General features: G+C 55.1%; 1 protein-coding gene across 1 annotated transcript in view; it reads left to right on the forward strand.

Annotated features, from left to right (window-relative positions):
- The window catches only part of BCR (BCR activator of RhoGEF and GTPase), a 128593-nt gene extending 119877 nt beyond the window's left edge, over window positions 1-8716 (forward strand). The window contains exons 17-23 of the mRNA XM_058690950.1: window positions 837-896; window positions 1585-1694; window positions 2999-3138; window positions 3991-4125; window positions 4889-4994; window positions 5484-5646; window positions 5994-8716. Coding sequence (XP_058546933.1) covers window positions 837-896; window positions 1585-1694; window positions 2999-3138; window positions 3991-4125; window positions 4889-4994; window positions 5484-5646; window positions 5994-6083 — 804 coding nt within the window. The 3' untranslated portion in view covers window positions 6084-8716. The remainder of the gene's footprint in view (window positions 1-836; window positions 897-1584; window positions 1695-2998; window positions 3139-3990; window positions 4126-4888; window positions 4995-5483; window positions 5647-5993) is intronic.
- The last annotated feature ends 4714 nt before the right edge of the window (window positions 8717-13430 follow it).

The raw sequence follows: 13430 nt of genomic DNA on the forward strand, positions 1-13430 counted from the left end.
CTCAGGGAGCTGTTTTTTCAAACAAGCTCTTCCCAGGTGCTCATTTGTCCAGCCCACTGGTGTGAATGTGTGCTCCCCAAAACAGGGAGGATGGAGACCTCATAGATGGGGAGAGCTTGGCCTGAGCACAAAGTTGGGTATGTTACAGCAGCACAAGCTGTCAGGTGAGATGGGGCAGCATGGTCCTGTGGGTTGGCACTCAGACAGTACTCTGTGGGGTAGAAGTCAGAGGGCTGCAGAGGGCCTTCCTCCAGCCCTGTCACTAGCTGTGTGGTTTGGAGCTGGGCTCTGGATCCTTCTGGGCCTGACTCTGAGCCATAGGACTGGCCTGGACTGGAGACCCCCTCCTGCATGGGCTCCTACAATTAAACCACCAGGCACACACAGGGAAAAAACAGTTTCAAACTCTTGGTTGGCACACCTTCTGAAAATTACTATTGAAACGGGGTTTCCCAAAATATTTAAGCTGACAGCTCGGCCTCCACTGAGCTGTGTGTAGCACCTGTGATGGCTGGTGAGGGGGAGCAGGACAGCTGCTGCCATGGACTTGAGCTCCCATCCAGAAGGGATGGAGGGAGGAGCAGGGTGCAGGGAGCCCAGAGCTGTCACCAACTCACACCAGGGGTGAGTCTGGGACACATGAAGCATAGGAGAGCTCTCAGTTTCCAGGGGTTTTCTAGCAGGTCCCCTTTCTGGACCCCTCTCAGGTGCCAGCAGAGGTCCGGCTCCAATTCTGACTTAAGTGTGGAGACATCACAGGCTTGGGCTGCTTGCTGCCTGGCAGGATCTCTGCACAGCCCCCAGGGCACCTAGTAATCATGACTGCTTGCTTTCAGCTGGACCCCCAGGCCCTGCAGGACAGAGACTGGCAGCGGACTGTCATCGCCATGAACGGGGTATGTTGGCACCTACTTTTCCCAGAAGATTAGGGTGGCCCCCATTCCTTCCAAAACAGTCCGAAGGAGGCTAAGCCTGAGCTAGTGTGTGAGGTGGGGCATGGCTGCAGGAGGCAGAGATGCTGCAAAGCAGAGTCACTATGAACATTTGGTGGCTGGTGTCATAGTCACCAGCCAGGCACTGAGCCTCCCTCCCCAAACAGTGATCCAGTGGTACCACCAAGTTAGGCAGGGCCTCGACCCTGGGGTCTGCCTGTAGAAATGGAGACCCCTGATTAGTTTTCAGTGCCCCAGAAGGATTTAAATCTTTAAAAAAGAAAGAAAAAAGAAACAAAACAATTACCTACCAGGAGAGGTCTGGGCATATATGACAAAATGTTACATTTGATAGATAATTCATGGCTTTTTGTTATGTTACTTTCTATGCTTTCCCTCTTGTTAACTATTAAGAAAGAAAGAGAAGCAGTGGGGATTAGGGTGGGGAGCAGTGTCCTGCAAGAGCCAATCTTTAAATCACCCTGACTGTTCCTGCCCCTTGCTGAGTTGGGCCAGGGGGCTGCCCTGTGCTGGGATCTTAGCCCGCTTACCTGGGGAGGGGGATGATTTGCCAAGCCCCCAGGGCCTCTGGGAAATCAGACTGTGAGTCTCAGAAGGGTTAGAGGGCTGTGCTCCCTGCCTCCCCCTGCAGATTGAAGTGAAACTCTCCATCAAGTTCACCAGCAGGGAGTTCAGCTTGAAGAGAATGCCTTCCCGAAAACAGACAGGTGTCTTCGGAGTCAAGATTGCCGTGGTCACCAAGTGAGTGGAGAGGGGTGAGGGCTCATGCATCTCTCATCCTCGGGCACAGAGGGCACCCCATCCCACCCCCACCGAGCAGGTGTTTCTGAAGGAAAGAGCAGGCAAGGGTCTCCACTCTCTGCGTGGTCCTCTGAGCACAGGATGCCTCTCAGGCCAATGGAGCACTCAGTGTGCTTAGCTGCCTCCTGTGTTTACCTAGAAACTTGTCCTCATCAGTTCAGGAATGTCCTCGCCCCCTCATGCAGGCCGGCGGGCTGGCTCCCACACTACCACTGGAGCAGCACAGAGTCAGGGTCTTCTCCCCTGGCTCTGAATTTGTCACAGTCAGGGTTCCTGTGGCAACCCCAGCCCCTGGGGCACAGGTCACTTGTGAGGAGAAGTTTGTATGCTGGTTTGAGAGCAGTTCTCAGGGACACAGGCCTCTTCCTCCCAGAATCCATTCACTTCCCCTGTTTGGAATCCAGCCGGGCCCCTGACCTCAAAGGCCAGAGCCTGCGTCACATGTCCCCCGGACACCTAATTGTATCCAAACACCACTCCCTGCCCCCAGCTGCACCCCAGCCTTCCCTACAGCTCTCTGGGTGGACCTGGGCTTGAGCAGAGAGGACTGTGTCAGCAGTTACCCCAAATAAGCACCGCTAATGGGGGTGGCTTGGGAAGGAACTTTGCTGAGCTCCCGAATCCAGTTGCTAAACTAGTCTAAAGCTGACCCTCCAAACAGCACATCTCCTATTTTTAGGGTACTCCTACTCTGGGAATTGGGTGTTGTTAAGATGTGAGCAAAAAGTGTTTAGAACCACAGGATTCTGAGTGCTGAGGTTAGGCAGCCCTGTGGGGTTGTTCATCCAGCAATCCAGCAGGTGTTGGAGTGCTGCTATGTACAGGGCTCACCTCTTGCTCAGGCCTGGAGGGGTCAGGGTTCACCTCTCACATAGCAGTCTTGGCAGAGCCAAGCCTGGGTCCAGGACTCCGCAGCCACCTATTAACCCGATGCCTGGAATGTTTTAACTGACTTCCTATGGCTGATAACACCTAGGAAAGCCTCCTGACCTTCCCTAAAGATCACATATAATTCACAGGTCATCTGACTACCTTAGAAAGACCCTAATAAGATCTAAACAATGGTAATCATGAACTCTGAGAGCAAAGGGAAGGCATGCAGGAGGGTCTGTGTACGCCCACACCCGGGGGTCTTCATCACCCCCATCTCTAGGCGTCCGGGTGTGCAGACAGTTGATGGGTCCAGCCCCGTGGCCTGAGCCAGGGGCTGCCAGGCACTGAAGGTGCTTCCCCTCACCCTGCAGGAGAGAGAGGTCCAAGGTGCCCTACATCGTGCGCCAGTGCGTGGAGGAGATCGAGCGGCGGGGCATGGAGGAAGTAGGCATCTACCGTGTGTCTGGAGTGGCCACAGACATCCAGGCGCTGAAGGCGGCCTTTGACGTCAGTGAGTGTCGGCCCCACGCGGTGCAGGATGGGGTGTGGTGTGGTGACCTTGCACCCTCCATGGTCAAGGCTCCTGCTGAGTATATTAGGCTCCGTACATTTTCTTCACTTCTTGTCTGATTTTTCCAGTGAAAAGAAGAGGGAGGGGTGAGAGGAGGTTCCGCAGAAGCCCGTTCTCCTGTCTGAGCCACATGTGCATGGCTCTCGTGGAGTTGGCCCAGGGGCTTATGTGGGGCCGCCCCACCTCCCACTGGGGCTTGGCCTGCTTCACAGGGTAGAAAAGAGGTGCCGACCAAAGCTTTGGAGTCAGTGTGGTCTGACTTCTAAGTTGGTGGAACTACCTCAATCCCCAGATGAGGCCACTGAGACCCCAGAGGCTCCTCAGAGTAGAAGGTGGCAGAGCCAGGACATCGTGCCTGGATACTCTTCCCTCCCTGGTTTGTGACACAGAGGGCCAGTGGCCACCTGAGGCCAGAGGGAAGGCACTGGTTTAAACTGTAGGGTGGCACAAATAATCCCGGTATCAGAAGATGCCTGCCGTCAGGTAGTTGCTGCAGAGCGTAGCCACCCAACTCCTGCCCGGGCACCGTGTCTGTGATACCTCCACTGGCCTGACAGCCTCTCATGGTGGCTCTGCTGCCAGGCCTCCCCTTGCCCAGCAAGGGAGGGGTCGGGAGGACGCCTCCTCTGCCAGAACTGCTGGCATGCTTGGAAGAAGACACAACCTGCTCAAAGGAGGAACCCCAAAAACCATCTGCCTGCTATGGGCTGACTTGCCTGAGGCAGGGAGAGCAGAACCCTACTTGGTCTCCGTGAGTAGGTAGGTCGTGCTTCATCTCCACGCTCCTTCCAGATAACAAGGATGTGTCCGTGATGATGAGTGAGATGGATGTGAACGCCATTGCCGGAACGCTGAAGCTGTATTTCCGTGAGTTGCCGGAGCCCCTCTTCACCGACGAGTTCTACCCCAACTTCGCCGAAGGCATCGGTGAGCATGGGAGGTCTTCCCAGCCCCTCCTGTCCAGTGGTGCTCTGAGGTGGGAGAGATGTCAACAGCAAGGTGAGGGTGAGCTGCACCCCCTCCACCATGGTCCACCTTTGAGCCCAAACTTCACAGTGGCAGTGGACCAAGAACCTAGCTGGTCCTAGAAGGCCTTTGCCTATCCTCAAAGGGCCTCCTGCTGTCCCCATTCCTCCAAGGAGCCCAAAAGGGTGAAAGGGCTGGTACCACTGCGGCACACCGGAGTATGGGGTCCTGGAGGCTCCTTCCTCCTCACTGCAGTGCCCCTCTGCTCCTCTAACCCCAGCTCCTGGTCCCGTCACATAGGGCTTCAAGCCCAACCTGACCCTAGGTCCTCCTGGAGGGTGGTGTCCGAAGTGGGGGTGTGGGGGGACAAGGCAACTGAAGCTTCCACACCCAGCCTCCAGGGCCATTCATTCAGCAGAGGACCCCCAGGGTATGCAGGGTGATGAGGGAACTTCCAGGGCCTTGAAACCTTCCTGCCCTCACTCTTCCTGCTTCAGTCCATGCTCAGCTTCTCATGCCTTGGGCTCTTCTGAGCAGAAGGTGGGAATGGCCAGGTCGGCTGGGAGGGCGGTGATGCCTGCCACCTCCTGGCACTGGATCCTCACTGGGGGCCAGTGCTATGTGAGCCAGGACAATGATGGGCCTGGACTGCCCTGAGAGCCCCAGGAGGGGCCTCCAACTTGGTCATGACCCTGAGAATAACACCCCTCCCCACCCCCTGCAGCTCTTTCAGACCCCGTTGCAAAGGAGAGCTGCATGCTTAATTTGCTGCTGTCGCTCCCAGAGGCCAACCTGCTGACCTTCCTCTTCCTTCTGGACCACCTGAAAAGGTAACCCCAGCTCTTCCTCAGGGGCCCCCAGGCAGCAAGGCACGTTCTCTTGTGGCCCACTGGCTCCTAGGCCCTAGTCACACTCCATGGCTCCTAGGGCCCTCTCCTCCCACCCCTGTCTGTGGTTACTCATCCGTTCTGGGTATTGCTCCACGGCCTTAAGGGAAGAGTGAAGCGCTTCAGCCATGGCCCGTGGTGTGCCTGGGCTTCCTCCCCGCTCCAGGTCATGGCCCACAGCTGGCCCAGCCACCTGCCAGCCCCAGGTGCTCTTTGTCCTAGGCCCCTCCAACCCAGAAGAACCAGGGTGCAGTCTGCTTCCAGCACATCCAGGGGTGGGGTGTCTGTGTTGTGGAGCCAACCCAAGGCAGAAAGGGGTGGCTCCCACTCTCACATTCCCTGAGCCACCCTCCAGAGTGGTCTGGCCCCTCCACCTCACCTCCATCCTGAAGGTCGTGTCTCAACAGCACCCTCTGCTTTGGCCCTCTGCAGGGTGGCAGAGAAGGAGACGGTGAACAAGATGTCCCTGCACAACCTTGCCACAGTCTTTGGCCCCACGCTGCTCCGGCCATCAGAGAAGGAGAGCAAGCTCCCTGCCAACCCCAGCCAGCCCATATCCATGACCGACAGCTGGTCCCTGGAAGTCATGTCCCAGGTATGAGCAGAAACAGGCTCCAGCTCACGCCGCCTGATCTCAGAGGTGGCCTCTGCCTGGCCCACCCAGGGTCCTATGGGTTATTCCCATCCAAGGTGTACAGGGGGAGGGGTCCAAGGTGCTGAGAGAGGCACTTGCCTGAGGCCGTGTGGCTGGGAGGGGAAGGGAGGACCCAGGCCACTGTCCTTCTTTCTGTTTCTTACTGGGGCTTCTCAAGGCCTGTCTGATATTTTCAGGGGCCTTCAGATCTCTTGGCGGGAGGGGCTCGTGTCGCCAGCACACTCTGCAGCTGTGAGCACCCCTCTGAGCCACTTTCCTCTTTCCTCCTCCCTGCTCTGCCCCGGCAGGTCCAGGTGCTGCTGTACTTCCTGCAGCTGGAGGCCATCCCTGCCCCAGACAGCAAGAGACAGAGCATCCTATTCTCCACTGAAGTCTAAAGGGTGAATTCCATCTCTGAGAGGCCAGCAGAACGGCCTGGAAACCTCCTGGAAAAACGGGCTATCCACAGAGTGGGAACCGAATCTTCTTGAGGAGTAATTAGGCCACCCCGCCCCCAAGGGCTGGACTACCCTTGTCTAGGGACTGCCTAGAGACAACTACCCAAGGCAAAAGGCTAAGTGGCCTGGGCAGTTCTGGACCCCGCCCCCCGGCCCTTGGGCCTGTGAGCTTGCAAGGAGCCTCAGACTGTGGTTTTCCATGCTGCCACCAGAGGGTGCCCCAAGCCAGCATGCCTCAGCGCGCAGCAGGCCTGGCCGTGGGACCAGGTGAAGGGAGTGGTTTCTACGAACTTACCAGAGTTTAAGAGATTTCTACTGGAACGCTTGTCAAGATGCACCCTCTCCAGGGAGAAGGGAACGTGACCAGATTCCCTCACTATCGTGTCTTGAATAAACACCAATGCTGCTTCATACCGTGGGGGCCACAGCCCTGTCCCTGTGTGGGTGGGGGCTTTTCAGTTTCCCTGACTTAGAAATTTAACTCTGTTTGTGTAACAGAGTTTGAAAAGCTAAGTCAACACTGTGTAGCGTTTGACCCCTTTCGCCTCCTTCCTTCTCCTTCTTTCTAGAAGGAACTCTGTCCAGAAATGGGTCTTCCTATTCTGTCCTGTTGCGTTGTTTTTGCTGTTCATGTGCCCCTCAGAAGGCAGCTCCCCGTGGAGCCTTGTAATGCCTGTCTGTCTGTCCAGGACTGACACCAGGGGAGGGAGGCCCAGGCTGCGCACTTTATGGCTTCTTCTCCAGGGATAGTGACCCTGTCCACTGCCTGTTGGGCACAAGCTCTCCTCTTTGGCTTAAAAAGGCCTCAGTCTTTCTGGCTTCCTCCAGCCTGTCGCCCCCTCTGCCCACACCCTCCCTCCCCCTGATCATCCCCCGACATCAGTCACTTCATTCTCTTGCTCTCTGCTGAACAAACTCAGTAAACTTTTGTAAAAGTTTCCTCTCGGCAGCAACAGCTTGCTGACAGCTCGTTTTAAACTTTGATCCGAATAGCCTTTTGATACTTGAATATTTTTAAGTTTTCTACGTAGTTTCTAATTTTTTTCCTAACAGATTCAGATAACTAATACGATATTAGAATGTACTCCATGGACAATTAGTGTCCCAGCGGCATTTTGTCTTCCTCTACACGCCAACTCTGTTTTTGTCAGGGGCCGGTTCTGAAGTCTCCTGAGCATCAGGAATGTGGGGGGAGGGGGTGGTTAGGAGCAGGGGGCTGTTCCACTGGCCAGGCTCAGGGTGGGGCGCTCCTGTCCCGGAGCAGGTAGAAGGACAGGGACTGGCAGCTACCTCCCCTCCCTGCTCTCCAGATACCGGTACAGAAGCCAGGACATTCCTGGTAACCCTCCTGACCATCCAGCTTGTAGAAAAGAGAACGAGGGAGGCCGCTAAGTCTTTTGAAGAAATAGATCTATAAACAATTGCATCCCTTTTTTTTTTTTTTTTTTTTTTTTTAAGAGAGGGGTTAGGGCAAGGAGAAAAACCTTGAGAAGCCAAGTTTCCATGCTGGTCTTGCAAGAAAAGAGAATGTAGTGAACCAGAGGAGGAAAGCAATAGTGTGACTCAGGAAAAGGTGTTTGCTTGTCACATGATTACACCAGTAACGGTGGCAATGTCCCATGATCCCTCCCATGTCCTGGGTGGCGGGGGTGGGGGTGGGAGGGCTCGCCTGACACGTCAATAGGCAGCTCTTGCCCAAACTCGCAGCACATGGGGGGACATGTGCTCTCCAGCCTCCCCTCTGCTTGTGGACCTGCTGAAGCAGGGTGGGGGTGGGGAAGGGCAGCAGAAAACAAAGTCTCTTAAAGGTTTTATGTCCACATACCATATTTATTTCTTTGTACTTTTTCCTTGCGAGGAGAGCAGACCCACCATTTTAAAGGAGTGTGGCTCTCCTGGGGGTAGAGGCAGGGAGCAGGGTCCTCTGCCCTCTGCACATTTCTGGACTCACTGGGTTTCTTAGGCCTCCAGCTCTGGGCCGCCTCTGGCCTGGCTTCCCAGCCCCATCCATCTTAGCATCCCTCCAGCCCTGCAAGGGGAACACACTCTGCTTAGAAAAGCTACACCCAGCACTCGTTTCTGTTCCCCTGGTGTCATGATTTGCATCTGTCGCATTGAAACTGGAAAGCAATATATCAGTGTCTGTGCCAATTTTCGTTCCCTCCCTCTACCTCCTCCCCCTTCTTACTTTTTATTTATATAGAATGTGTGCTGTTTGATGACAGAATGACCACTCTTCCTTGTGTAGCTCTAAAAGCGCTCCTTCGCCGGGTCACAGTGGCAGTGGTCTCTGGCCGCCTCTGTCACCCTGTCTCACACACGGGCCTGGGGGTTGGTAAAGCAAGCATGGGGCAAATAGAGTCCTAAAGCCCAGAGATGACCTTCCACGAGGCATGGCTGCTGGACTCTGCAGCAGACGAGAAGCCTGGAGCAGGGAGCTTGATCTGGCCCCCGAATCTGGAGCAGGGAGCTTGGCTGTCTCTGCAGCTGCATTTCTGCTTTGGGCCCAGCCATCCCTATACCACTGTGGGGGAAGGGACTGCTGACACTTTCATTAAAGTTACCTGAGACTACTTGTGTCAGTGGTGATTGCTCCATTCAGAAGGAAAAAACACGATCGGAACCTCTGGGAGGGTCCCCGAGCTGCTGGGTGGGAGCTGGGGGTGGGCAGCAGAGCTGGAAGCAGCAGCAGACGATGTAGAGGGCCCGGGTGCCCCGGAGGCCACCTAGGAGGGCAGCGCACACCACAGTGAAGAAGCCAGGCCCAGTGGTGTCTACGTACCACAGGCGGGCACCGCAGGCAGTGTTGGGACGTGAAGCAGTAGAGCAGGAGCTTGGAGCCCTCTGGTTTAGGGCGGTGGGGGTACCAGCCATGCCAAGCCCAGAGGCAGGGAGGACTCCAGCCCCCCACAGCCTGGCCCTGCACCGGTTCCTTGGTCTCTGTGGTTTCCGCTGACACCAAGGTTTGGTGGTCCTGCCATGTCTGGCCTTCCTGCTGCCTGCAGGCATGGGTCTCTCTGAGCTGCCACCAGCCTTGCCCTCAGGAAAAGTCTGTCCAGTTTACAGGGAAGTGCCCAGGGCGGAGACCGGTGTAGGACTTGGGAGAAGCTGGGTCACACTCATTTGCCACCCCCCTGTGTCTCACCCCGAGACCCTCCTAAGGGTAAGGCTCACCTCGGAGACTGCAAGTGGCCAGTGAAGGCCTTCCTCAGACCCCCAGGGAGGAAGGTCTCCTCGTCGGCTGCCTGGTCTGCTCCCGAGGGTGGGGGCAGTGTGGTGTGTGGTCCTCTGCCTGCCCTGTGATTCTCCCTCTGGCTGGCCTCCCAACACTGCTGCCTATGGGGCATCACTGCGGCCGTTTCACTGGCCTGTGGTGACCCGGAGGAGGTCACACCGAGATTGCGACAGGATGCCCTGGGATGAGCCTCCCCCCTCAGAATCTCCAAAGGCATCAGAGCCCCCTCCCACAGCACCCCTCCAGCATCCCCTCCCACAATATCCCCCCACAAGTCCTCCTCCCACAGTGTCCCCTCCTCTCGCAGGTATAAGAGTTGACATTGGGTTTTGCCTGCATTGGAAAAGCTTCACCTACACCATGCCAACTGTCTACTCTGACATCTACCGATGAAGAACAGGCTCCCACTGGCCCTTGTCCGAGTATTCGACCCCTAAAAGGCTACAGTTAGTTTTCTCTGTCCCTACAGTCATGGTCCTGTTTGAAAACCAATAACAATAACAAAATGTTTTATTTTTTTAAGTTTATTTTTGAGACAGAGAGCGTATGCACAAGTAGGGGAGGGACAGAGAGGGAAGAGAGAGAATCTCAAGTAGGCCCCACACTGTCAGTGCAGAGCCTGACATGGGGCTTGAACCCACAAACTGTGAGACCATGACCTGAGCCAAAACCGGGAGTCAGATGCTTACCTGACTGAGCCACCCAGGCGCCTTGCAATGTTTTATAGCCCTACCAGGGGCGCCTGGGTGGTGCAGTCGGTTGAGCGTCCGACTTCAGGTCAGGTCACGATCTCGCGGTCCGTGAGTTCAAGCCCCGCGTTGGGCTCTGGGCTGATGGCTCAGAGCCTGGAGCCTGCTTCCAATTCTGTGTCTCCCTCTCTCTCTGCCCCTCCCCCTTCATGCTCTCTGTCTCAAAAATAAATAAACGTTCAAAAATAAATAAATAAATAAATAAATAAATAAAGCCCTACCATATCACTCCTACTAGGAGTTGATTTTTCAGGCAAGAGCTGACTACCCAAGTTCCTAAGAGCAGGCTCCATGTCCAGCCAAGTCCAAGCCAGTGGTCCCAAATCTGAGATCTTCCACCTCAAAGGGCCCTCAGAGGCCTCTTAGTCCAATCCCTTTGCTTGATAGATGGGGACACTGAGGCATGCAAGGCTGGGGGGGTGGGCACCAAGTCCTCCCCACCCAGGGTCCCAGAGCCAGTAGATGAGCAGAGGCTAGGATCTCTGTGTTCTGCTGGCTCCCCAAGCTAGCTCCCTTTCTGCAGGAAAGGGCAGAGCCAGGCCTTGACCACCAGCCTTTGCCTAGATGTGGCACGGCTCGTGAGGGCACACAGGCTGAGGCCTCCAGGTAGCCCACATGTACACACCCTGGACAAATAAAAGGAGACAAAGTTTTGTGTAGAAATCTCAGCAAAACTTCTATACTTGCCCCTCAAAAAAATGCATCAATTGCATTAAAAGGAAACATTTCCACGAACTAACGATGGACTATCACAAATAGCTCTGGAAAGATAAACAGAAAAAGTGAGGGGGTGACAGACCCAGCTCTTGAAGAGGCCCAAATGGCCTCCTGGAGAAGCTGCCATGGGTCAGCAAGCAGCAGCAGGCTGAGGGGCACGCCAGGATGAGGAGGGACTGTCAGGCCTGAGGGAAGGGGTGTTGGAACTCAATGTAACTGGAGTGGAGGAGAGCAATGGGTCAGCTGCCAGGCGCAGCCCTGTGTCTCTGTCACCCCAATACTTGTAGCCCAGAAAGGCCAACCAGGGCCATGACAAAGAGGCACCCACGTAAACGGTTTCTGGGAAGACAAGGCCCCGTTGCACCTCTCAAATGTGTTGAGATCAGAAAGGAAACCAGCTGCTTTGGGGGACCTAAGCTGCTCATCTGTGCACTCCCAAACAAGATGCATTGAGCACCCTGGGCCAGGCAGCTGACTGGACATCACGTGGCCATGCGTCCAGAGAAGGGCCTTCTAGGCGCCTCTCCGGCCAGTTCAGCTAGAACACTGAGGGCAGTCCACACACCAACTACTTTTCCATTCTCCTGTGGGTGGAATTGGGCAGGGCCCGACCAGAAACTCTTCCTTACGTTTTTCAGTCACTCTGTTGCAACCTGAGCCTGGCAGCCAGGGGTGTGTAAGTTCAAATGGGATGCTGGACAAAGAAGGGGCCTTAGGAATGGGGCCTAAACAAATCTGGGTACCTTAGCAAGTTCAGGTCCCAAAGTAGCTGCAGGCTGAGTAGCCACAGAAGCAGAGATGCCAGGATGGTGGCCACCCCGGCCCCAGGAACTCCCCAGGGGTGAAGAGCTTGAGTGACCAGATTTGGGAGGTTTGGACCTCCCAAACCCGTAGCATGGCCCCCAACGGCCAGCAGGGAAATTCCAGCCCCATCCACTGGGAAGCAGATTCTGCAGATGCTCATTTAAATACAGCTATCATTTAAATTACATGAAGGAGTGGTGTTGACGGACCCCCCTCAGGATTTGCTGTCTCAACTCTGGGAGGTGAGCCCCACCTCCCAGCTGCAGGGGAAAATGGGCCAGAAGGAGAGAAAAACAATGGACAGAGGGGAATAGCTGCTGTCTTTTCTATTTTTTGGAGACAGTACTTACAATGTTGGGGAGTGGCGAGCAGTTGTTTGGAACAAGCTAAGGCATCTATGACCTTTGTGTGCTCCATTAGGTAAACACTTCTGGGCTGCACTTCCCAACTGGGGCCCTTTCACCTGGTGATCACCAAGAAACAACTCTCGGGGCGCCTGGACAATGAGCAGTGACTGCAGGAGCCCTAAGCACCCCTGCAGACTGGTCTCCAGCCTCTGAGTTTCGGCCCACCCAGGCCACCTCCTGCCAGACCTGCCTCCTACTGATGCCGTGCTGGGGTGCTGGAGTGCAGCAAAAATCCCTCTTCTGCCTGGTTGGCATTACCTACCCCCTTCCCACACTCTTCATGGCTGACCTAGAGTTTTCCAGACTCCACTATGCCATGGCTGTTATGAACTGAACTGTGTTCCCCGGAAATTCATATGTTAAAGTCCTAACCCCCAATGTGACTATATTCAGAAGCCCTTAGAGAGGTAACTAAGGTTAATACAATGACCTTTGTTTGTATTTGTTTGTATCTCCTGGAAGTGGAACCAAGCTGGGAACCTAAGTTCTCCCTATACTCCTCCGTGGGGGGCCAGGATGACCACACAGAGGGAAGGGGGTGTCACTCACCTGCCCTGTCTAGGCTACATCAGTGAACCTCACAGACAAACATATTTTGTGGCCTCCTCTTCTGCTTATAGTCAATGCAAATCTTTTTTAATTCACAGTCACCCTGTGGCTCCTATGAGTGACCTAACCATAGCCACCACCCAGGCATGGCATGTACAGGGTCATCCCAAGCTGAGGCCCACATGCTTGCTTGTTTCACTGTGAGGGTCCCCAGACAATGGTGATCTTTAGGGGCCCAAAACCCCTATGCAGCTCCCCCCATCCCCTCAGCTACTCAGCCTCGAGACCCCTCCCCTAGAGTTCTGAGGTCCCAACTCAGGGTCAAGGCCTGTGCTTCCTACTTCCCGGGCCAAGTGGATGGGTGAGAAATTGTAGCACCTGACAGGCAGGTCAAGGCTGAACCCCAAATGTGGTAGGGGAGGGGAGGCCTCAGGGTACTGAGGATTTCCTAAGCCCCAGTGGAGTAAAAGCTAACTGGGAAACAAGGCTGGGATACTGGACAGACTGGCATGCACTGCCAGGAGGTACGCACTGTGGCCTTTTGCCTTGGTAATGTATGACTGCTGCTCTCAAGGTGCTTAGAACTTAAGCCACATGCCTGTCCTGGCTGGACCATGTGGTCCCTAAAGCCAGCTCATGGCCATCATTGTCTCTGATTCTCCTTATGAGCGTATTCCCATGTTCAGACAATACCTCTGAAAGAGGAAGTGGCTCTTCCATCATCCCTGTAATGGGTGAATTGTGCTCCCCCCCTCAAGATAGGTCCAACTGGAAACTTGTAATGTGATATTATTTGGTATAAGGGTCATTTCAGATATCATTGAGG

Source organism: Neofelis nebulosa, chromosome 11 (assembly GCF_028018385.1).
Source record: "Neofelis nebulosa isolate mNeoNeb1 chromosome 11, mNeoNeb1.pri, whole genome shotgun sequence".
NCBI lineage: Eukaryota > Metazoa > Chordata > Mammalia > Carnivora > Felidae > Neofelis > Neofelis nebulosa.